We start from the raw sequence: 25,080 nt of genomic DNA, 5'->3' as shown, positions 1-25,080 counted from the left end.
TCCTCTCTCTGTTCTTACTTCCTTCTCTCCCCCCACCTCCACCTTTCTCTTTCCTTCTCACTGGCTGGGTTGCTAAGAGCAGCCCAGTTGGGAATGAGGTAGAACTGCAGACTGGCCTCTTGTGCAGTTCTTCTAAATGCCTTTTCAAGCAAGCTCAATAATTGATGAGCACCTGAGTCCTTGTCTGCACTGAAGAGTGCACACAGTATTTAGTACATGAAAATGCTATTTTGCCCATCACAGCTCATTGCTGGAACAGCACTGTTTCCTCAGCACACCAGTTAATTGATCTCTCAGTAGTTAGAGAGAAACTTCCTTTCTCCAGTTGTCTCAACTGCTTCACTTCCAGCACAGAACTTGTGGCTGATGTTGACTTCCACTTGTCACACCAGAGCATAGTTCGGTTGCCTTCTTCCTCCAGTGGGTTATTCCCTGATCACTCCTGTCCAGCCTGTCCTCTGCTGTAACTGGAACAAGTGTAACAGACCTCAGATCACCTCCTGGGTTTCCACAGCTTGGGTTTTCACACTGAAACATTTCACAACTTGTTGTCTGCCCAGGATTAGCTGCGTTTATTGAGGTGAAAGATGAACTGACACAGCTGTGGGTGCAGGAGAGAGCAGGAAGTCAGGGTTGAAATGTCCCAGAAGAGATGGAGAAGGAGGAGGAAGAGTGGATGCTCTGGTTTAAGGCCAGTCAACAGCTATGCACCAAGCAGTCCCTTCCTGACCTCTGCCAGTAGGATGAGGAAGAGAATTAGAAAAAGGTAAGACTGATATATTGAGATAAAGGAATTTAATAATTAAAATAAAATAAAATATAATAATAATAGAAATAAGAAGGAATCTAAAAAAGAAAGTAATAAAACCCAAGAGAAACAAGTGATGCACAATACAATTTCTCAATGCCTGCTGACCAATGCCCTACCCATCCCTGAGTAGCAACTGATGACTGCCAAACAACTCCTCTCAGTTTATGTACCAAGCATGACATTCTAGGGTATGAAATATCCCTTCAGCTTTCTCAGATCAGCTGTCCTGGCCATGCTCTCCCCAATCTTCTTCTGCACCTGCTTGCTGGCAGAGCATGGGAAACTGAAAAGTCCTTGACTTCAAGTAAGCACTACTTAGCAACTAAAACATCAGTGTGTTATCAACAGTGTTCTCATACTAAATCAAAGCTACAGCACTGTATCAGCTAATAGCAAGAAAATTAAGTCTATCCCAGCTGAAACCAGGACAGTGGGTGAGAACTGTCATATCAGGGAAGGTGCAAGCCATCAGCTTAACATCAGTCCCTGCTGAGCACACAGGGTGGGTACGGTAAGCAGGACAGAGCAGCTGGGGATGCTGCTGGCAGGACAGAGGCATATTGACAAAACTGAGCGTGGAGTGGCAGGAAGGACTGAAATAGTTGAGATGCTGCAGATGGGGTCATAGATACACTGACTAAACTGCTTAGTAACAACCTCCTTTCTCCTGTTGCAGCAACACATTACATACCCAACCTTCTCAGTTTTCAAAGCAAATCTACAGAAAGGGCATTCACTGAAGGCGCTGCATTGAATCTGTACGTGTAAAGCTGACCCAGCTGGTATTTGCCAGATACTGGAGGAACATCAATGCCTGTCTTTAAAAAAGATCAGAAGGAGCAGAAGGGAAAGGAGCTCAGGAATTGTAGATTTATGGCATCACTTGCTTAACCCTGATTCTAAGAAAGCGTATGAAATGATTTATCAACCAAACTCTTCGTCAGCACCTGAACAATGAATGGAGACTTGTAGAAGTCCACCAGGATTTGTTAAGGACAAGTCATGTCAGACCAATCTCGTATCTTTCTGTAACAGGGTAACAGACATTTTGGACAGAGGTGAAACTTAAGGTGTCATCCACTTGGGCTCCAGTAAGGTTTTTTTCATCTCTTTTATCACACTTTGATAGCAATTTAGAGGAACAAGGTCCTGAGGAGAGTGAATAACAAATGCATGCAAAAATGAATTAAAATGTCAAAAGGGAAGGGAGAATGGACTGGAGTTCTGTGAGGATCTGTCCTGTGCACATTTCAGTTCAATGTTTTCTTTAATAGACTTGGTGGTTGATGTAGAATTTGCATATTAAATTTGAAGATGACAGAAAGCTGGGGAGACTGTAAATTTGATGGAGAGCGGGGTTAGAATTCATAATGCTCTTGACAAACCGGAGGTACACTGAAAAAGTGTGATGTAATTCAATAGAGACAAGTGCAAACTATTGTACCTTGGCAGGAACAATAGACTACATAAATACAGTGCAGAGAAAGATCAATTAGATCACAGTTCTGCAGAAAAGGATTGGGGAAAGGAAAAAAGAGGATCACAAGCTGAACATGGTTGTGTATTGTTGAGAAAGAGGCAAATGCTGTACTTGGGCATATAAATAGGAGTTTAGCCTGCAAGGCATATGATGTAATCTCTGTGCTTTGCTGGGCAATGGTAAGGCTTAAAATCTCTCTGCAGTTCTGTGGATAGCACTTCACAAAAGGTCTGGACAAAGTAGAATGACACTGGAGGAAGCTGCGAGAGTAATCGGGAATGTAGAAAATTGGCCTTACAAACAAGGATTTGATGAATTGGCATTGTTTAGTTGTAATTTGGAGAACTGAGGAGAAAGGGGGAGAGACTGCACAACAGGCAGTGGACTCTGAATCAGAGCATCCCCATTCACAGCAAACCCTTTGACAGCACTGAGTGGCAGCATCAGTGACAGTGTCAGCACGTTTACCTGGTCCCCAGTGGAGGAAGCATTTCTGTGATGTCGTTTGTATGGTTAGAGGTTCAGGTGGTTCCCCTGTGTTGGAACAGTTCCTCTGGGCCATGGTCAACATAGTGTCTGGAGGCTGTCACAGGAAAGAAGGGGAGCTAGGGAGCAGGGCTCATGAGGAATCTCTAGCACTTGAAACAAGTGGGTGCCTCTTGGCCAAGGGTCTGCTTGGGCCCAAGAGCTGTTGCAGTCACTCACTGTCTGTGCTGTGTGCCAGCTGATGTCTTCAAGGTGAGGTTGGAGGGTAGGCAGGTCATCTTCTGCACACCATCTGTAACCCTGGGAGAAGGATAAAGGCTACCTATTGTCTCTTATATTTTTTACTTCAAGCCAGGCTTTGTTCTTTATTGCCTTACTTGCCCTTATCTTTGTTTTTCTCTTTCATCTCTATCTTCCTATCTATCACCAAAATATACCACAGAGATTCAAATGCCTCAGCTTCCTCTTCTGGACTTGTATTTGTCTTCTGGCTTGCAGTAATTCTCTAGGACTTTTATATATCAACTGTCTCATCTTTATTGTCATTATTATGGTGTCTTTTATTAGGCACCACAAAAACACCTTCTGGAGGTCAGTCTCTGAAAGTGTTGAAAGGAAATATTGCACACTACAAGTAGATAAATTAAACATACATATGGAGACAATGGGAGATCTTGGGTGCAATGAGAAAATGACATATCTGTATTATAGCATAATGAATGGTGTTTGTAACTTGGTGTCTGAATAGCTCCTGCAGATATCAAAGCTGAAGAGAGTTTGAAGGCTGAATGTCATGGCGTTTAAAATGATGTCTAGATTCCATTGGATGCTGGAGTGCCAAATTGTATTTTCTCAAAGGAACTGGGAAACAAATTTAGTCTTCCATACCTGAAACTGTATCCCATTAATTTCTATTTTTTAAATTTCAAATGTATTCACCACATACTGCCTTGACATACTTTTCTTTTTTGGGGGGTAGTGGTTGTGCTGGTGATGCAATATTCATAGACAGTTATCATCTGCATTACTTTCATTACCTATTAAGAGTCTGAGGCCTTGTGAACTCTTTGATTAGCCCTATCTGGCAATACTTAGGAGCTATATAAAACAACCTTGAATTGCAGAGGCAATATTTGGGCATGGAAGGACAGGTGTTCTTACTCTTTTGAGAAGATCTAAAGTCTGTAGCTGAAGATAAAGGGGGCAGGCAAGAAAGCTCCTAGGAAGGCAGAAAACAGAAACGCAGCATTTTTATGGATGAATGAGCTTTTATGAAGTTGCTTTTAAAAGGCGAAATTATATGGCCATTTGCACTGCCTCTTGATTGCTCAGTGCACCAGCTATTCTTTATGCTGCGTGCCATTTTCTGCCTTGTATTTAGCTTCACAAAATATTCTGGGATGCAGTTTTCATAAAGAGACCTGTATTAACACATCTGTACTGTTTCATACTGTTAGATGGGAGTAGGATTTCCTCCAGGGGTGCTCATTAGCTTCCAGTATTTCTTGCCCTTATTTTATGCCATAGCCGAGCTCTAACCCTATCTGAGTTAGCGGGGCTCTAGACTTGAGTATGACAGATGGCTATTCTATTGCAGCCTTTTTTGGCCCTTTTTGTCCTCCGCTCACGCTATAGCCGCAACGTAAGCTTTGAAGGCTCATTATCGAAATCATGGCATAGAAAAGTCCTTTGGGAGCCAAATTCACCTCTGGCATAAGAGTTGCAATTCCATTGACTTCAGAGTAGGTTCACTGACGTCAGGAGAAAATTTTTGCAATGTAGATATCAAAATGAACAGGTCTAAGACATAATGGACTGCTTTCCCTCCCCAAAATGACCCATTCACAGGCTTGGTTTGGCTTCTTGTCAATGCTGCACTCCACCCTTGCATACTGAGAACCTCTTTTCAGTTTGTTTCTGTCCTGGGACTTTCTTTTCTACTCCGTGTTGTATCGTCCCAAATGCCTTCAGATCAGCTTGTCTGCAGTCTCATGCTTCCTCTCCTCCCTCTATGGAGATGGTTGTGCCGAGTCCTTGCAGCAGGTGTTGCTCAGACAAAGCTGAAACAGCTGTGCCAGGACCATCATTGCCACCATTAGGAGGTTGTGGAAGATGCCAACCAAAGTCCATAAATGCTGTCTCAGCTACTGCAGGCCAGGACTCTCATATCTCCCTTACACGAGGGAGCAAAGACAGGGAGGAGCCCTGGAAGCCTGGTGTACAGTAATCTTACAAACCTGAGGTATTTTCAGTACACAACTCCTGGTGGTATTTACAGCCTTGCAGCCACTCAGGAGGGGATGAGTTGTGTCAGCAACCCCTGAGATGGGGGAGGACAGCAGAAGTGCAGGCTGGCAACGCCTGAACTGATTGACTCTTATTGGCAACGAACTATTTTTGGGAGCCAATGATGAGAACATCGTGTACTGCTGCAAGTTTGACTCTGCCTTGCAAGGGTATTATCTGTGAGTTTAATCAGTCTGTCACATGCATGGAGTGAGTAGCTAGTGTTTCAAAGGTTGTGTTTCATGCTGGGATAGGGGGAAGGAGAGCTGGGGGATGGGGAGAGAAGCTTTTGAGGTATGAATGGAAAAAAATAGACACTCGCTTCTTGAGTTTCTGCTGTTTTTTCAAGTGCCATTAAATACACATAAATTACTTACATAAATTGAAGACAGACTTCTCAGATACCTATAAACTTGTTTTGGTGAGGCAAAGGCAAATCTGTGATAGCAGATCTCTTCTTTCCCTGAGCCTGGGAAGGTCTCTGAGCTCTCTGCGAATGAATTCTGTTCACAGAGGTTGCTTTGCCCTTTGTAGAGATGTAGCTGTGCTTTCTTGGGATGAGATGTGGCAGCCGTTCATCAGTGCAAAGCCCTTCTAACCAGCCATTAGGAAATGTGTGAAAATGGAGGGGTAATTAGGGTAAGAGGCACTGCAATGAATAGCACTCAGGCTGCAGTACGACTATCATTCTCTGTCATGCAGACCAGCCCTGGTGAGTTTGATTTATGAACTGTGCAGAACAAGCTTTATGGTTATTTTGATTATCTGTGTTACTCTATTCACTGAAGAAGCCTGCCAATAACCAGTGCCCTGCTGTGCTGCGAGCTGCACAGAGGGATGTAGATGATGGCTGCTGCTACTAAATAGTTACCAGGTAAATATAAGCTGAGAAAACATGGTCACAGAGACAGAGGGGAGAGCCAGTGCACAGCAAATGCAGGCAAGTTAAGAACAGTAGTAAATAGCCAGGATTTTCTTGCTCAGCATACTTTGGAGAAAGTCTGTGAAGAGATGACATATTTTATCCAGTGATGGCAATGAGTATTTTTGCATTGACCTGCTAGGGAAATTTGAATTGTAAATGGGTGATAATTTTGAGTTTTGTGCACTATAAGCTTAACATAGCAGCAGCCTGACCACTGCAAATTATCTGCAGAAAGTGAGTAAAAGGGCAAAAGTGAGCCTTATGGTAGGGTAAGACAAAAAGCAATGACAGAACTTCACTGGTGTTCATGGGACCTCCCTCAAGAAGGTCAAAATTGAAGAAAATTGTATGGGTCTCTGAAAAGCTCCTGAAGAAAGTGGAACAGGTCAGCATTCACATCTTGTTACTGACTGAGGGGTTAGAGGCATAAAGTGTCTTGGAAAAGAGGCACTTGATACAACTGAGGAGGGAGGCAATGAGGAATGAAAAGATGGGGGGAAAATTATACCAGGAAAATAATCTCTGAAACAGCCTTTAGAATGCATGTGCTGGGTTGGGGGACTGGGAGGCATTTGCCACAGCCAAAGTGAAAACATGGTAGAGTAAGGAAGGGAGCAGAACCATTTATGTCAGTGAAGGTCAACAGACCTGGGTCCTAATCCCAAACCTCAGACCTGCATCTTTGAAGACAAAATGGGGTCAAGAGCCTGACTGTGTTCCCCTCCAAAATACCGTCTGTCCAGAAGCAGGGTTTGCATTTTTGTATCCAGGAATTGGAGCATGAGCTCTCCTTCACTGAGTCCTGCTGTGCTGCTTGCTGCACGTCACCAGACTTCTGGTTTTTGGAGATATCTTGTCCAGCTCTCATGATACCTGGTTTTTCCTGATCTGTAAGATTACAGGCACCTCTGACAACAGCTTAACAATGGCACAGTTGCAGAAGTGCAATAACCTGCAGGAAGCAGACAAAAGTTCTTATGTGTAGGTAGATGCATGGATAGTGAATGGAGCCCATTAGCCTGTCAAAAATTCCTGTTTGTTCTCTGTATTAGTGTCTGTTCTGTTTGGAAAGTCTGCGTTGTTTAGGCAAGAAAGTTCTGTAAAGTGAAAAATGAGAGACCCAGGAATATACACGTATTTACTGCAGTGCTGACAGGCGGGGGTAATCACAGACAGGGAGGAGGTGATGGGTGGAAAGGGCTTGATGCCGCACAGAAAGCAAACTGCAAGAAACCTGACAATGCAGCAGCCACTTTGGGAAATCATCAGCTGCGATGGCTGTGAAAAATCCCAAGGGAATCCCAAGTGCGCAAATGCAGTTATGATTTGACATCTGGATGACTGGATTGACATCTTGGGAAGGATGCTTTCATTTTCCACTCTGCTTATAGAGAAATGGGAATGGATGGAAGGAATGGGCTGAATTCTCATGTTCAGTGGTGTGCACCACACTGACAGGGCACCTCCGTCTGCTGCTCTGGTGGGTACTGCTGGCTCTTCACACTCTTTAATTTGCTGAGGGATGGGGTGCTTCTCCCTGTAATGGAAGAAAGTTGCCTAGGAAAGGAGGTACATTTCTATATATACTTACTGCGCAGAGTTCAGGCAAAGAAACATACCCACTCTCATTGAGCACCTAGTTTGCAAATGTGCAAAGGCCTGGTTTTTTTGATGTATTTATTCAGATTGGGTATTTTATTTTGTTTTTATTATCAATAATGAGATTTTAACCCCAAATGTCTTCCTTTCCTAAAGAACACTGATGTACAACAGGGTGAAAAATATGATAAAACCCCATCCTGCTGAGGCAGAAAAAAAAGCTGCAGAAATTGCTGAAACAGAGGGAAGAAGTGACTTTGTCTGATTGCATTCACTTTGGCCCAAAACTCTTGCTGATGGCTTACTCCTTACCACAGCTCAAGTAGCAGCCAGAATCTTTGTACTGGAGGAGAAAATAGTACTAGAGAACCTGAAAGGGGGCCTTCCTTGACCTTTCCTGCTCTCTGGGGAAGTGAAAAATCTGGGACATACTCCTGAAGGAAAGTTCTCCAAATCTCTCTGAAATGTCACCCTCCAACAGCTGTGTGCCAGTGCACAAAAAATGCCCTTCTCTGATCATACAAGTGGTCCTTCAAGTCTGCTGGTGCCTGCTGTGGGCTCTATGATTTTTGCTAGAGTGTGCTCTGCAAGAAACTGTCTCTTGACTGATTTTCTGAGAGCTTTTTAACTTTCCTGGATATGTTGGGAAGCATTAAAAAAGTATGTAGTTTCCTAGAGTATGGCATATTTTATATGGCTATTGCCCTTCAAACTGCTGTCTTACATGGCTGACATAAGTGGCCAAATACATGCCCTATTCCCTAAAATACCCATTTCCAGAACAGTGTTTCTTAAGCAATCTAGAAAATATCCAAATTATATTCTTTGATAACTCATGGAGCCTTATGAAATCTGTAGTGCTAGGGCAGAGGCACAAGCACTGGCACTCAGACGTAATTCTGAGTGGATATAGAATCTGTAAGCTGGTGAGCCTGGAAGGAACTCTCAAAGGAACCTCCTGGTACCCAGTTCAGAGGGTAGAGGAGCAGCCAGGTCTGGGTCTCATGCCTGGCCTCTCTCTGTGACAGACCCAACCACTTCTCAGAGATGAACCTCCAACCTTCTCCTGGGCATTCGAGGCCTCCTTCTGGAGTATGGCAATAAACTAGGAGAACGGTGGAGCAGTTAAACTAGAAAAGACTCAGCATTAGTAGTAGGATTCGTTATCTGTGTCTGTGATGGTTCAGTTAAAGGCTCTTTCCTGTCAGCCTCCCAGTATGGCACATTCTTGGTTTTTGGATTTATGCAGATGTACTAACACAGACCTGCACTATATCAGCTCTGGTCTCAGGGTGAAAACCAACCCACTGTGCTGGCTGGGTCAGAGAAGAGAAGGGTATAGTTGTGTTTCCACTTCACACCCTCATCACTTGTCTGCTCCCAGCCCTCCAAGCCATGCCTCTGTTCTTTCTCCTTTGTGCCCTGAATACTGCAGACAAGTCCCTCATGTGCTTTTTGGCATCTTCTGTGGCTTAGTGGCTACTTAAATATTTATTTATGTAGTACTTGCCCCTAGGGATTGTCTCATGAATGCAGAGGAGGGATATTGTGAGAGAAGGAGGTAATGAGCAGTCCCTAGAGGGCTCAGTGTTGTCTATTGCTGAGAGGCAGAAACTGCACGAACAGGCTTGTCCTGGAAAAAGATTAATGTGTGAAAGAACAAGCACACAGCCATGCACACAAACACACACACATGTATAAACACAAACAGAAAACTGGCAACTGAACACAAAGAGAAGGAAAACATTTGCATGAATCAGGTGTTTAGAGTCAGTCTGATCTGTTCAGTCATAGAATTTGCTCTCTTTTGACCCACAGGACACAAACATTTTTACAGACTTGCCATCTAGAAAATGCTGCAAAAAAGATACATAAGGCAGCAGGGATGGCCTGAGACACCACATTCAACAGGCTACCATAATTTGAAGGACAGGCTGTATATCATCAAAAATATGAGTTTCCTGAGCTTTGCAAACACACTTGAATTTGCCCATTGATTTAAGTGTTAACAATATCTTTGTAGACAGCATGTAGGAAAATCTGGTATATTTTTTGCTGTTATGATTGATATTGCTTGAACTTTAATCATATGCAAGAGGCAGCTCAGCTTGTTGAATTCATTAATTGCTAAGGCGTAACATATTCACTTAATTGGATTCTCTGCTAGATAGAGATGTATTTATATGTATTTGTATATGTGGTTAGTGTATATATTTAGGTCCACAAAAGATGATATTAATGGAATGTTCAGGTTGCCTGGTGAAATAATCAGCAGACTGGAAGGAATAAATATTCAGTCATAACCACGATCTTTTCTATCGCAAAAAAGGGTAAGACCTGGCTTACTGGATATTCTTGGCACAGCAGTGAAGCAGCCAGGCCTGTAAAGCTGGCACTGAGGAGAATTTGCACATGTACGTTCTTGGGCTGGCTGTGGGGCTCTCTCCCACCACAGTGCCTGTGCTGTCACTGAGGACTGCTGGTCTGCCTTTCTCCAAGACTGGTTCTCCTGCCCTGCTCTCAGAGGCTCCCTCTCTTTGCTTGTGGAAGACAGCACTGCACTGGTGAGCCAACAGCTCTCAGCCACAGCTGGGAACCATCCTTGGAGGTGGGCTCTGAGGGTGCAGGACAGGAAAAGCAATGCTGCTGTCTGAGGAGGCTGCAGCCTCCTTCCTTCCCTCCCTCCCACGCACATCTCACCTCTGTGTGTGGAGAACTAGTGTGTGGGGCCCTGGATGGCACAGTGACTGCTTCAGAGCCATGAGGGAGAGCTGTGGCCAGGGGCCTCAGCTGATTGAGCTCTATGTTGAGTGTGGGAGATGAGATGCATCTGCTTCCTGGAGGCTGGAGTGGGCAGGGCCGAGTGCCACTGCATCAGCCAGAGCATCACTGTGCTCCCTTTTCCAGGAAACTGATTTTCAGAGAGTGAGGAAAGACTGCTGCCTGGTCACTTGTGTCGCTTCAGCTTCCAGAGCAGGTGGAGAAAACCCAAGAATGTTCTCTTGAGCTTTAGTTAATCTCCTGCATCAAAACTAGTCCCTAGCAGGTCCCGTGCAAAACCCTGCTGCTCCATTTAGAGCCGCTGGTGCACATGGCTGGCTGGCGGTGCTGCTGCTCTGTCATTAATCTGCATGATTCCCGCTGCCGACTGCTGTCACGCACGGCTGCTCCCCACAAACCAGCACCCAGCTTTGGAACCACCACCCTGCCTTGGCAAAGCTCCTGCCTCTGATGTGGGGCGGGAAGGCAGTGTGGGTGCAGCCTGAGCTGCACAGCTCCTCTGGAGTGGGTGGGCTGAGGCATCTCCTCCTGCACTGACCCTTGTCTTTGCTCTCAGCTGTCAGGTGTTTGTCCACGCCCCTTGCAACAAGGGTCTGATTATTCAGAGCCTTTAACAGAGGGAGAGCTGAGCTTCAGGAGGCTTTGGTGGCTTGCTTAAGGTTACAGAGTAAGCACAGGACAAGATAGGCAGCACTTGAGTCCCTTCAGTCCTGGGCATCTGAGGAGAAAGCGTCTGCTCTCTGCACAGCTGCTGCACAGCTGCTTAGGGCAAGTTTGCCCTGTGAACACAGCTATGTGCTGCCTGTGCTGGCATATGCTTGCAATGCTAAATCCATACGGTGTGGAGCAGTGCCACGGGGGTGCATCAGCCAGCAGGGTGCAGGGCAGCTGTGTGAGCCTGGCAAGCTGCCCTGGCTCTCACCTTGCCCTTGCTGGGCTCAGGCTACATGGCATCTGGACTGTAACCATCCCCACTGCATCCACCCCTGCCATGGTGCTTCTGCTCTGAGGTTACACAGACCAGACCAGCTCAGTCCTGTCCTCACCTTCCATGCAGTACAGCCCTCAGCCCTGTCTTGGTCTCCTAGGAGTGTATTGTGCAGCACAAGAAGCCTGTCTGCAGCATGATCTGCCTGATTATGCCTTCCTATAGCCTCACCTTCTGGGCATCATGACAATGAGGGACCTGCCAGCTTCACCCTCTTCCACCTCTCTCCAATGCACCTTTTCCAATTTGGCTTCTGCTTTCTTTGCCTCATTCAACCCCTTGGCAAGGTCAGTGCTGCTTTTTTCATCATAAAACAGGATTGTGTAATCTCTACATTGGTTGGTTTTCTTGCCGTCCATTGCTGTTTCTTTATTCCTCTCTTCTCTGCCAGTGCTTGGAGATTCATGGATAGCTCTTTCTCCATCTTCACAGAAAGTTCTTGGCCCGTTTATTGGTTTTGTAATAGCTCGTGCACATTCAAGCCGTAGAAGTAATTACATACAGAAAATAAAAGAACAGTGATTCAATTTTTAGCTTGTGAAGTCAAGCTAGGAAATGCCAGTCTTGTTTCCCAGGCCACCTTAATTCTACTTCAAGTTTCTTTGAAGTGTAAAGGTTGAGGGAGGGACTCCATGGAGAGAGCTGCATGCACTCATTAATTAAAATTTGAATCGAAATGTCCACACACAAGTGGGATGGAAGAAAGGCTGAAAAGGAAACTGTAAACCTGCCATTTTCTAATACTTCAGAGTAAATAAATTACCCTTCATGTAGTTGGTTTTATGGTTTGGTGGTGGGTTTTTTATATGTGCTATGTTTTAATTTGTTTCTTAAGAGGAAACCCCTCAAAATCTTTTCAGTAAAATAAATTGTTCATTCTCATGCATGCTGAGCTTTCAGCACCGAGTCTGACTGTTCAAGCTGGTGACTAACCTGCACTTGTTTCACAGACATTAATGAAAGCTCAAAGTTGTTTGCCTTTCTTCTGCATCCTGAGTAGTGGAGTGCGGGTGACCTTTTCACATTGAGGCACATTTAAACAGATAGAAGAGAACTTGGATGATTTGTCCACATTTTGTGTGTAGCCTGATTGGACCTCTGCCTTTCTCTTGCTCTGCCAAAGCTGAGGTGTGGTACTTACCATGGCACTGGTGGGGAGTCTCCACTGATTGACTGAGGTGCTGGGTTTAGCTCTTAAACGTTTTTGCTCAGATGCTGTTCAGACTGGCTGCCAGGATTTCTGCAAGAAAGTGACAGAAAAGAAATTGTGATTATTCAACAGTTTATAATGCAGCTAAGACAGAATGAAATTTATTGGGCCAAAGTAAAAAAACATGTCCTTAACCTCAGAATTTTTGCCCTGCTGACTTTGAAATGCCTGTTGCAAAACATGAAATTGTTGTTTTTTCTCAGAGAACTGACCTGAAGATTCTTGCAATGGAAAATGTCAGAGAACTTAATTACAGGCTAACTGCTTATCCCCCTTAAAACAGTGGTAACTGCACAGCACACACACATTAAATACACAAAATTATCCGCCTGGTTCTAGACTGACAGAAATCATTCTGTGTGTGGACTTACATGCCATCATAAAAGATATCCTGCAACCTGCTGAGAGCCTTAGCTTCATCTGATGTCTCCAAAACTGCCTCTGTCATGCCTGTTCTCCTATTTTAGGCCACAGAAATGGCACAAGATCCTGTTTAGTGTTGACATCTTTATGCCCAAAATGACACACATTGAAATAGAGGTGTATCTGAGGCCCATCAGGTCTGAGGGAAGGGAAGAATTTTATTTCTTTAAGGCCATGCTCCCAAGAAAACAGTTCTTGGCTTAACTCTTCTTTGCTACCTAGGGTTGGTAAATACATAGCTTCTTCTCTCCTTTCCAAATCACTGATTTCAAGGTTACCTCTCACTCCCTCCACACTCATGTCTGGTTGTGCTCCTTTTGCACAGAGATGCCTTGCAGCCCAGATGGTCTCAGCTGGGCCCTTGGCAATTCTGCTTGGACTCCAAGCTCGGATGGGCTTAAGATAACTGCTGCTGGGGGGTACCTCTATGTGTGAGTACCTGTGAATGGCATGGGAAAGGAGAAGAAAATCTTTGGCAGAATCACTCACAAGAGCACTTGCTGGCTATAACCAGCATGGCATATGCACATGTGTGCCATTGAACCAGCTGTCCTGCTTGGTGGGCTCCATCCTGGTTGGATCTTCTCTGTAAGGTGTAGGTAGAGCTGGCAGGTCTTGTCTAATGCTCCTCCCAAACTTGGCAGAATGCTGTGGTTTTCAAGCAAAGCCCGGCACTTGGCTGTAGCAGTGAGTCAGGTGGGAGCCTGAAACTCATGGGTTCTCTTTCTGGAGTTCTTATCCATCAGAAAGTCTGAAGCTTGAGCTTCTGAGGCAGAAGTCTCCAGCTGGGGAGTACAACCCACACTAGCTCCTGGGGGGCCCCATCTGGCCTGGCAGTCTGTGCTGTATGAGAGGTTGGTCTGCAGGCAGAAGTACCATGGTAAGTCTCACTGCTGATGGAGATGTAGAGTGCTCACACTGCTGTGGCCTGGGCCAGCAGTTCATTTCAGGACAGAGGTGGACACTGCTGGGATGCAGACAAGCCAGTCCATATCTAAGTCAGTGGGAGCTGAGACAGGGGGGAAATCACCCTGCAAATTGCTCCCTTATCTCTGCAGGTTTCTCGACTGCTTGCACTGTTCTCACTCCTTTGACTGGTCCTGGCACAGGGGCACCAGACTGAAGACATGATGGAGGCAGTGGTCAGGACACAGGTCTGTGCAGTGAGGACTGTGTCCATGGTGCACAGCAGTGACAGGAGGCAGGACCAGAGGTGGCTGGGTGAGATGGGGTGCTGATGAGCCAGGCAGGAGGGACCACCATCCATTTCCATTACACGGGTGAGATGGAGACTGTCTGCTGTCTGCTGCTTTCCCCCAGCCCCACTCCCTGTCCCCTGTGTTTGTTGGGGAGCAACTAAGTAAAAGAAAGAAGGAGGAGAAACTGAATCAGGGCATGAGGGTATTTACATGCTTTCTGCATAGAGGCAGATAAGGGAGACTGTGGAAAAGAAAAGGTGCAAGAATGCAGTGAGCAGCCCCTTTTACCACCCACGGAATACAGGGAAAGCAGCAAGGTTGTCCCTGATTGCTCCTATCCCACAGCTTTGCTTCCTATCCTGTCTCTTTGCAAAGCTAAGAGAAAAGTCCTGGCAGAGAACCAGGATGCAGAGCAGACCTGTTGTTTCTCCTGGGTTTGGAGCTCTGGTGACAGCTTGGAGCAGTGTTTCAGCTGGCTGGCCCTTGGGTGGCCCTGGTGCATGCACTAGACTCCCTGCCTTGTGCCAGGGTGAGGGGGGCTGCAGATATGCACCCTGGAGATTTGGAGGTAGTGGGGCTGGCTGTGGCTATGCCAGTGTGACTCCAGACCCAGGATCCAGACAAAGGGTGTTCTGCCCATCAGGACAGCATTTGCAATCAGCCCAATGCCGTCAGTGGTGGGAGAAGAAAGAAATGGGGACTTGTGGCTTTGTAACTGGTTTCCCTGGAATCTGGCTCCCAACGTGTGCAGTAATTCCCCTGGAGGAGGTTTGATCCTCCCCTTTCCAGCAGTGAGAGGAGAGCTGAGCACCCCGTGTCTCCCTGCCAGAGGGGTGTGTGTACAGCCGCGCCAGTGTTGCTCTCGGCAGGTGTGCAGCTCTGCACAGGGCAGGGGCTCTGGTGCTCTCTGAGGTGTTTCACCCACTCTGACACCCCCCACTGAAAGGTAAAGGATCTCTCTCTGATATTCTCAGAGATGCTTTTCAAGCAGTGCCTTCAGTCTTGCTTGCAGAGCATAGAAAAAAGTGAGGTTTAGGTAACTCACCCCCTCTCTTTTTATGTTTTCTCCTCTCCTAACCCTGCTGGGGCCAGCTTCAACATTTAGGTTTTCTCAGCACAGGGGAACAACTTTGGCCTTCTTCTGCATCTGCATTTTTGAACATTCCTTCAGCTTCAGATCCCAAGAGATTCTGGGAGAGATATTCAATCAGTGTAGAGAGCAGGTGTCACTGCACACGTGTCAGGGTTTTGTACACCACTGTACTGGACCCACTTAGCAGCCAAAGCTCTAAACTGTCTCCCAGACTGCAGAGTGAATTGGCAAGCATCCCTCCCTCTGTGTAACATGCTTTAGGGGGAGAAAAAAAAATCTGAGTGAAATAAATGAAAGCTCAGCAAAATGAAACTCAAACCCAGAATTCAACAGGGAAAGCCAAGGGGAAAAAATCATTAGATAGGGCATTACATGCATGGACACGTACTGGATGCAGACACACACCTGCACAATGCGGATGCAGTCCTAGAGACTGCAAAATGCTTACATAAAGCATTTAGATGCCTATACATGCACATGAAAATACATTTTCTTTAAAGCCTTTGTGACTCCTGAACCGCCTGGGACACAAAATGTGCAATCTTACCAAAACCCCTGCTACATTTTGCCCTGCCTCACAGTCCTGCAAAGGAGAGCAGTAGAGATGCTCAAGGTGAAACCTTCTTTCACCTTAGATGAACAATGATAGGGATAGTATAAGCTCCCCAACTTTAGATTTTATTTACCAGACCAGAATCAGAAAAGACTGATCTTGCTGGAATTTGGGACATTTATTAAGCTCCCCTGTCCTCACACAGTCATTTCAGAAGGGCATGATGGCTCTAAGTATACAACACTATTAAGTAAGAATCTGAGTCAGGTGCTGTCACTGCCTGTTAGCTGAAGGTGGGTTATGTTGGATGGTAGTCAGTTTTCAGTATTTGAGATAAAAATTTTGTTCTAATTCTTCTTCCCAAATCCTAACACCTGATTTGCCCCTGCCAGAAGCTCAGAGTTACATTCTCCAGCCTACTCAGATCATAGCCCCCGCTACCATTAACAGCTTCCTCTCTCCTCATGTCTCCTATTTATGCCTGTGCTGATTGCAGTCTGCATTTCCATAAATCATGGTTATGTATACATCAGGTAGCACTAAGGTCCTTGAATAACTATGTCCCCCTGGTGTCCCTGCTGCATCCAGGCCAGCCTTGCCTGCATGAACCACTTTCTGGGATTCCAAGTTAATGCTACCATCAAGAACACCATCATCACCCAGAGGGGCTAGTTTTATGCGTGTATTGAATTCTTGGTGCCTTCTGGTTTGGAGGAATGATTTAGCAAGGCAAACTCTTTGGCATTCTCACAGCTCTGACCTTTGTGTGACACCAGTGGAGCCCCATAGTTCACTGACTTTGCAGAAGTCAGAAGTGCTCAAAGTATACCTCATTAACCTTCTCTGGCTAATCATGGCAGGGGACAGGACCTTAGCAACTGCAAAAGGCATATAAATGCACCAGGAAATAAATGTTTCAGCAAAAATGGCAAGAGTTGTGTAAATGCCAGACCTCAGTAAGATGGAAGACTGTGTTTCTGCAAAGAGCTTTTATTCCCAGAATGAGTTGTAAAGCAGGAGCAAGTATCTCACCCTGTCTGTACTCTAAGCTCAGCCTCTCTCCTTCTGGCATATGCTAGGTGCTGTATAAATATAGAGGGGAGAAAATCACACCATCTCCCGCAGCCTACATTTTTAATTGAAAGGCTATTAGAAGCAATTCCTGCTTCTGCAGGTGCAGTCAAGAAAGCATCCTTCCCCAGGTGGTTGTGGAAGGTGAACTTGAGGTTCAGGAAGGAGTTTGTTTTTGTGTTAATTAATTTTGCATGTGGAGCATTCACAACCATTTCTTGTCTGCTTTGGCTGATGTGGTTAATTAATCACCCTAAAGTGTCTGTAAACAGGGGATTTTTGCTCTTTGTGGCATCTCTTTTCCACCTGCTGTAGACCAGCCTGTGTGAGGATACAAACCTGTAGCATCTCAGGAATGATACTTTTGGTAGTGGGTGTGATGTCAGCACTGTAAATCTGAGAGTCATAGCTTAACCAGCTTGGGTGAAGGCTAAGAGGAATGTTTTATTCTCAGGGCACTAGAGAAGGTGTTGCTGCTGAATGAGGGAAGTAGGAGCAAAGGAGTTGGAGGTATCATTTGCATCAGTCTTTGTCTTCATGTGGGTTAGCTGGGGGACAGAGATATGATGATTAAGACTGAGTTTTGACATTTGCAGATGGAAAAATTGAGGGGAAAAGGCTTTTCACAGTGGAATTCCTCCTCTTGCTTCTGCTTATCTGTAGTCACTGGACTGGAAAGGCTCATCTGGTCCCATCCCTCTGCTCTAGGCAGCAAAATCATATAGCCCTGTACAAACCAGTTGTGCTGCTTCTTGACCCCATTTTAGTTGTTTTCACAGCTACTTTTGGACAGCTGTTCCAAAACTCCCCCCTCTGATGGTTAAAATCCATCTTATTTTCAAGGCAAATTTCCTTACAATCAGTTGTTCTTTTACTGGCATTGTTTTTCCTGCTTAAAAATCACTTTCTTTTCTCCCTTGTGTATCTGTCCCGCCTTTATTTATACGGAGCAGTCATATCCCCTCTTGGTTTTCATTTATCTAGGTTAGACAAGCTTTTTAATCTCCTTCTTTAAGACAGGCTCTCTGTTCCCCTAATTGCTCAATCCAAGGTTATTTCTGATAACTAGCTTTCCTGTAAGGTTCCTTGCTGCTTTGCCCAAACTGAGTGTAAAACATCACGACCTATTGCCTGTTGAGTAATTTTGGGGTAAAGAAAGATGCCAGCTATCAGATCCAGAAAAAGAAACATCAAGGTGCTGCTGTGAAAATTTGCATTTGCTCTCCATCTAATCTCTGTGAAGCTGAAGACTTCCATAGTAACTTAGTTCCTGATAAAATTTCTCTTTAGAAACAGTAGTGGCATTTCCATCTAGACTGAAAGCCAAGCCTGTGGAGCTACAGTAGATCTCTGTAGTTCAGTCCTCATGGAATATCTTGCACCAGCCTTCCAAAACCTCTTTCAATCCAAAATGATTCTACTTTATTTATGCATGATTTATTTCTTCACAGTCTACTGCAGCATTAAGGTTACAACAGCGACCCCATGGTCTGCCTTTATTTTATGTACCCTGAGTTATGCCTACTTCCATTGGCAGTGTCCCAGTTATAACTGCTATTTCTATGGTGCTTCTAGAGTAGTCCTTTTCAGGTCCTGCCCAGTTGTTCTGGTTTTCCCATGTCCTCATTCAGGATCTGGACCAATTCTACTGACAAGAATCTTGTTTCTCCTTGGATATGCCCTGCTTCCCAGAGGGGTTAGGTATGCTTCTCCATTGGTAACTGTATTACCAATAACAGTCCTATTTTCTGCCCCTTGTCCAACATCCTACCTTTACTATTTCTATATTTGATCTTCCATCTTTCATGTATTTAATTCAGGTAGAAAAGTGAGATTTTTCCAAATTTTAAAGACAGGAAGCTTGCACATTTATACACATTTATACATTTCACATTTATACCATTCATAGATACATGCTGTATGTGTTCCCTCATCAAGCTCTAGACACATGGACATGTGTATGTGTCTCCTCATTTCTACAGTATCTGTGAGCCTTGTGGCCTTTTCTGTGTTTATCTACCCAGTGCATCCCAGATGTAAAACATGACATTATCTCAGTTTTACCCAATGTAGAGCCAAGAGGATGCAGATTGGGTTACAGAGATTCTTTATGGAATAGGGAATTTCTGCCTCCTAATTCATGCTCTCTGTTGTTGCTTTAGTGCTTCCCCACTGGAATGAATAAACTCCTTAGCTCCTAGGGAAAAAAAATAAAAAAAACAATAATAAGGGAGGAAACATTGAGCTTTTGGGAAAATGCAGAAAGCAGTTCAAGTCCTAAGTGAGTTTAGAATGGTCTTTTTTTTTTTTATTCTGCAGATGAAACCAAATCCCTTTTGTTCCTTTTGCATTTCTTCTATAGCGGGGTGGGGAGGGAGGGCAGAGAAGAGAGAGAGCAGAATTTGAGATAAGATTATAAATGAAAAGAGAGTGGTGCAAGGCATGGTGCAAACAGGAGCCTGAATAAAATAATAACTTTCAGGAGACTTCACCTAGCTAGTTTTACTCCAGCCTGTTGAAAAACAAGCACCCAAAGGTTCAGCCCTCTCCTGAAACTCCACCCCAAATACCAGTGCAATGCTGCTGAGTATCTTGCCTAAGAAACATATCTGAACATTTATAGTTTAATTCAGTACTGTATTCTTGTGCCTAGCCCTTGAAAACTGAATTTCTAGGAGATTTTAGTTTTCCATCTGTTGACAATAGTTACAGGTCTTTCCAGATGCTCTTGTATTTTGAAGTCCTACCTTGCCATATGAGGAGGAACTCAGGAATTTACTTCTGCCTTTGTTGGAGCAGATGATTTTGGAAATTCATGGGAGTAGCTTGTACTTGTCCATACTACCTATCTGGGTAAGGATTTTGTGAATGGTGAGACTGGATGCTGGTCATTTGAACAGGTGGCTGCTTTTGCCAGTGTAGCTTATAAGATACCCACTGAATGAGACCATCAGCTCCTCTCTGTTAAAAATATCTTACTGACCTGATAACACTGAAAAGAGCACATGTAGGAGAATAAGAAAATACACTCTCCTGGTATAAATTGCAGCGAGAAGATTTAGGTTAAACATCAGGAGAAAAACCTCACTTTTTAATGGGAAGGATAGCTAAGCACTGGAATAGATTGCTTGTGGAGACCACGGACTCTCTGTCAGTGTAGGGCCAGGTTAGAGAAACATCTGCCACAAATGGCTGTTACAAGCCTTAGCTTCCCGTGGGAGGAGAGAAAAGCCTCTGTTAAGAATTAGTTTCAACGAACTAATGCGATGCACCTTTCATTAAAGATGCGCATTAACATACTGCAGAACTCTTTTATTCTGGCTGCATTATACCGCGGTTGAGGCAATTTGCCAGCTGGCTGGAAGGCTTTCAGAAGGCTCCCACTTGTTTTCCCCTTGCATAGGCAATCTTACCTTTTGTCTGCATGGGATAACTTATATGCTTAGACAAACAAATAGCATGTGTGATTACCTTTCTGTTCTACAATAATTCTCCCTTTCTTTCTTTGCAAATGTGTTGGACTTCTACTTCCAATCTTGTTATCTAAAATAAGATCTTATATTTAAGATAAAAGTTAACTACTCCCTTCCTTGAACACCTCCAAATTCACCTCCAAGCCAAAGTGACTTTACTTCTTGACAAGATCAGATGGAGTATGGGACAGTTAAGGTGAAATTCTGTTGCTTAGGAGCTGTGTCCTGGCATAAAGTAACATTATACAGGGATTGGAGAATATGATTAGAAAGGAGTTTTTATAGATTCCTAGTATTTTGCTTTTACTGATTCTGTGACCTTTCAGGGCTCCTAGTGGGAGTTTGGATGACTGGACTGATTGGAGAACACCCAACGGGTCTTGAAACTGCAGGATGACCAATATGAAGGATGCCTGGGATAGTTTATTTTCCCTCTTTTTGCTGAGGCAAGCACTCATCAGAACCCAAGTAATAACAGTTCATAAGCTGTTAATACAAAGTACCCTGAGACTTCTGAAATGCCTTGCTCTGCTCTGCACAGCTTGCTAGGCTATATTCTTTAAGCTTAGGCATCTTTACCTGGACAAATCTAGGGCATTTAATTCTGCTAACTTTTGTCCCTGCAGTGAATTGGTCCTTTCCTCTTATGGCAGATTATCTAGCCTACAAATTTGAGTATTCTTTATCTTGCATTGTCTCCATCCTCTGCACATGTGGTGTTTCTTATTGCCCACATGTTGCTTATGCCCATCCTTCTTTAACTATGTGCATATATATTTGACCTTTGCATGTATAAGCATGTAAAAAAGTCTGCCCTCTTTTAATTCACTATGATTTTCTGACTTTTCTTATTCATATCTGAACGTGTATGGAATTATGTGGCATGTCTGATTGTTCAGGTTAGCAATAAAATGTAACATTTGCACATATTTTTGAGACAATCCATCACTGATTTGGAGATCAGAACATTTACTTAATTCCTGTTTTTCTTCCTCTTTGGACAATTTAGAATTATTTTATTGGGATAATAAGGAATGGATGTGTACTACTGTATTTGCAGGTGAGGTGATTTAGTGTACAGAAGGCTGTGGCAATGCTGTCATTATTATCCTAATTTCATAATGTTTCTGTGTAGTACAACACTGTGAGACGTGCCTGGCACACAGCCTTATGAACTCCCCTTTCTATCCCAGAGAACTTCTGGGTAATTATGGGTTGGGTTTGCCTATCTGATCTAATTTATCACTTAGGGGGTTATATCATGCCTGTTACTGAGATATCTAAGTGCTGCTGAGATTCTGCGAGATGTCTCTTTCATCAGCCACTTATTTCTATGATAAGTTAATGTTACTGAGCTGAAAACTGGGCTGTTCTGTGCAGCATCTTAATCACTGGTCCCTGCTGAGCCCCATGTGGCAGTTACTACTTTTGGGGATTTGAGCTCAGTTACTTGAGAGCTAAAGTAGCACTGCAGAAATCTCTGGCTCAGATGATGATGAATTGACCTGCTTGGTGAATGAGTGGGAAGCCCAGGGCTGAGCAGACCCTGGATAAGCATATGAGTCTGTGCTCTTCATTCCCTTAGAAATTCACTTTCCACATCCAGGTTTAGATATTATCATGAGTACAGAGCATCTCCATGGGTGGAGGGAACATTATGGGCAAGCTCTCCTTGGCATTCTTTACCTTTGGGAAGGCAAGACCAACTGCCCTTTACAACCCCCCACCTTGTGTTCACTGGGGTGCAGTGTTCACCCTGAACAAGGAGGGTGGATGTGGAAACTGCTGTCTCTGGGTGATTTCTTCTGCCTTTCTTCCCCTCCACAGCCCTCAGAGAGGATTTTTCTTTCACGGCCAGATGAAGTGTTTGTTTGTTTTGAAGGTGACAAGTGTTTTATGTGAATTCTGGATACTCTCAAATGCCAAACCCCAGCTGGGCTTTGAGTTTCACAGATTATCCACTGACACCTAATGAGCCTTTAATAAATGTTTCTCCCTCCCATTCTGTCATTTCAATAAATAAATGACTGAAATTTGGGGGTTGTGGGAGGGGTGTTGGTTTGGAGTGGAGGGAAGCTTTTCTGTTTACCCACCAAGCAGGTACACCCCTAAGAGCAGTCATGCAAGCTTCCCACGCACCCACACTGCCTCTGCCATCAAGTCAGCATGTCTCAGTCCTGGCCTGGAGCACTTGCTTTGAGGATCATACAGGAAAGCTTCTTCTAAAGCCCAGTTAGCTTCTTCACCCTCTCAGCTTTGGTTGCCAGCCAAGGTGCTAATTACTGTCAACTGTGATGGTGGGAGGGGGAATTGAGAACAAAGGCGAGACTTTGATAGTTGAAAGTACAGTTGATGTTCAAGTTTTCTTTTTTCCCCCCGGATGTTTTTTTGGGGTTCTTTTTTGCAAGAAATGGTCTGCCTGGGCAGTGGGTGAGCTTGCATGTATTGCCTCTTTAAGGACTGCAGTGGCTTCTAAACAGCTTTCATTCTTAGCAGTAGGTATGAGATAATTGAGTCTCACCTTCTTTTTTGACTACTGAAGATATGATCTCTATTCAGTTAGGAAATGGAAAATTAAGTGTTCTAAAATTGCAAGAGATTTATGGAAGTTATGAGAATTAGGGAAAAAATAGCAAGATTTAAAAATCATCATAGATACTCTTTGATATTAATTTTCATGCATCAGAAACATAAAACAATTCATTGTTTCCAGCTAAGATATGTAACCAAGTCATTGTGTTCCAGTTGTTTGGCTGAAAAGGTTGAAGGTTATAAGTCTGTTTGACCACAGTCACAGCATTCCCATGGTTATCCCCTCACTCTCCCAGGAGGTGAGACCATAACAGAGATGAGACAGCTCAGAGATATTTCTTGTTCTGCACTTCCCCCTTGTTTGAATCCGCTCACTCAGAGCCTTCTCCCCAGAAATGTCTCCATCTTACGTGAGTCGTGAGTTTGGGTACTCCAGGATGGTCTTCTTACCTCTTACTGCAGTGGCTGTGGTTGATGCAAAGGGATGGCACGATTACAAGTCTATCTTCTGTGGTTTGTGTCTCCTCAGGTGGGGAAATGGAAGGAAAAAAAGTTGCAGATGAAGTATTACGTGTGGCCGCGCTTTGAGCTGTATCCCGACTCTGAGGAACGTGAGGACGATCACCTGAGTATCGTGACCTTGGAAGAGGCACCATTTGTCATTGTGGAGAACGTGGATCCCCTAAGTGGCACCTGCATGAGGAACACGGTCCCTTGCCAAAAACGCATCGTGACTGAGTATGCGCCCCTGTATTCTTCTGCTCCTCTGGGGCTCTTTGTTCTCAACAGAATGCAAAGTGTCTGTTGGGCCAATACCATCATAATCTATAACCCTTTTTAGAAAATCACCTCCATTTGCCCAGCCTGTCCCATGTCCACTCATGATGGGCCCCTTTGGGCAAACCATTGCAGTGTGTCCCTTCACCCTCCAGCACAGATAGCACAGTATAAATTGTCCACATTATATAGTGGGAGGGGGAATGCAAACTGACAACAGAGGGGAATTACAGTTGTTTCTCCCAGTCCTTTAACCCATTATTATTGTGATGGTTCAGGAACAAAACTGATGAGGAGCCGGATTACATGAAGAAATGTTGCAAGGGGTTCTGCATAGACATCCTCAAGAAAATCTCAAAGTCTGTCAAGTTCACCTATGACCTCTACTTGGTGACTAATGGCAAGCATGGAAAAAAGATCAATGGGACATGGAATGGAATGATTGGAGAGGTCAGCAGAAAAGGGAGGGCACGGTGGGCTTCAACCCTGGGCTGGGTGATACGGGTCAGGTCTAGCCTCCCATTATTATTGGGTCCCCTTCTGAGGCAGGGACAGAGGTGACTCTAGAAATGACTGGCCTGCATTCTTTCTTGGCACTGAGTGAATTAATTTGCTCTGACACTCCGACCATGACAACCTTTCTTGTCTGACCATTAATTATTATTCTCTATGGTCTCACAAATTTGGCGTACACAGTCTTAGAAAGAGGCTGTCATCCATTCACCATCGTTGCTGCAACCTAGATTATGCTTAGGTGGTATATAAGGTGAATAAAGAATGAAATAAGGCTTTGCAGTGTTTGAGGGAGGATAAAGCAAGGACAGAAAAATGAGATAAGACGTCTTCTCCGTGGATGATGTGTTTATCCTAAGACCTCTGTGGATTTATTTTTTGTACACAGACCAGCTTTGAGGAGAAGATTAATGTCTATAGGTTTTCTGAAAGAAGAAGGTGTCCTGATGAAAGATTAGAAAGGAGAGATGTTACAAACAATATAGGGAATGGGATTACGGGAGTAAAAGGATTGTGTTGAAAGGCAGGAAGATGAGAAGGGGCTTGCCTGTGGTGCTTGAGGGCTGCCTAGTGTCTGTGTGTGATCTCTTTCTTTTCTTCCTCCAGGTTGTCACCAAACGGGCCTATATGGCTGTGGGATCCCTCACCATTAATGAGGAACGTTCAGAAGTGGTGGACTTCTCTGTGCCCTTCATTGAGACGGGAATCAGTGTCATGGTGTCACGTAGCAATGGAACTGTCTCACCTTCTGCCTTCTTAGGTATTGTTTCAATCTAAAATTAAAACTTCACCCGGTGGTCATAAAAAAAATTAGGTGAAGGTTGCTTGTGATTCTCAGTCTGAAAGCTCTTTTTTGGGAGTACCTGTGGGACAGGTATAT

General features: G+C 44.4%; 1 protein-coding gene across 5 annotated transcripts in view; it reads left to right on the top strand.

Annotated features, from left to right (window-relative positions):
• Positions 1–25,080, top strand: part of GRIN2B (glutamate ionotropic receptor NMDA type subunit 2B) — a 223,989-nt gene that overhangs the window by 166,749 nt on the left and 32,160 nt on the right. For all 5 annotated transcript variants that reach the window (XM_064702234.1, XM_064702235.1, XM_064702237.1 and 2 more), the window contains 3 exons: positions 23,440–23,648; positions 23,966–24,137; positions 24,807–24,960. In XM_064702234.1, coding sequence (XP_064558304.1) covers positions 23,440–23,648; positions 23,966–24,137; positions 24,807–24,960 — 535 coding nt within the window. The remainder of the gene's footprint in view (positions 1–23,439; positions 23,649–23,965; positions 24,138–24,806; positions 24,961–25,080) is intronic.

The sequence above is a fragment of the Zonotrichia leucophrys genome, chromosome 1A (genome assembly GCF_028769735.1).
Source record: "Zonotrichia leucophrys gambelii isolate GWCS_2022_RI chromosome 1A, RI_Zleu_2.0, whole genome shotgun sequence".
Classification (NCBI taxonomy): Eukaryota; Metazoa; Chordata; class Aves; order Passeriformes; family Passerellidae; genus Zonotrichia; species Zonotrichia leucophrys.
Note: the sequence above shows the minus strand (reverse complement) of the source record. Positions and strands in the feature narration are given on the sequence as shown.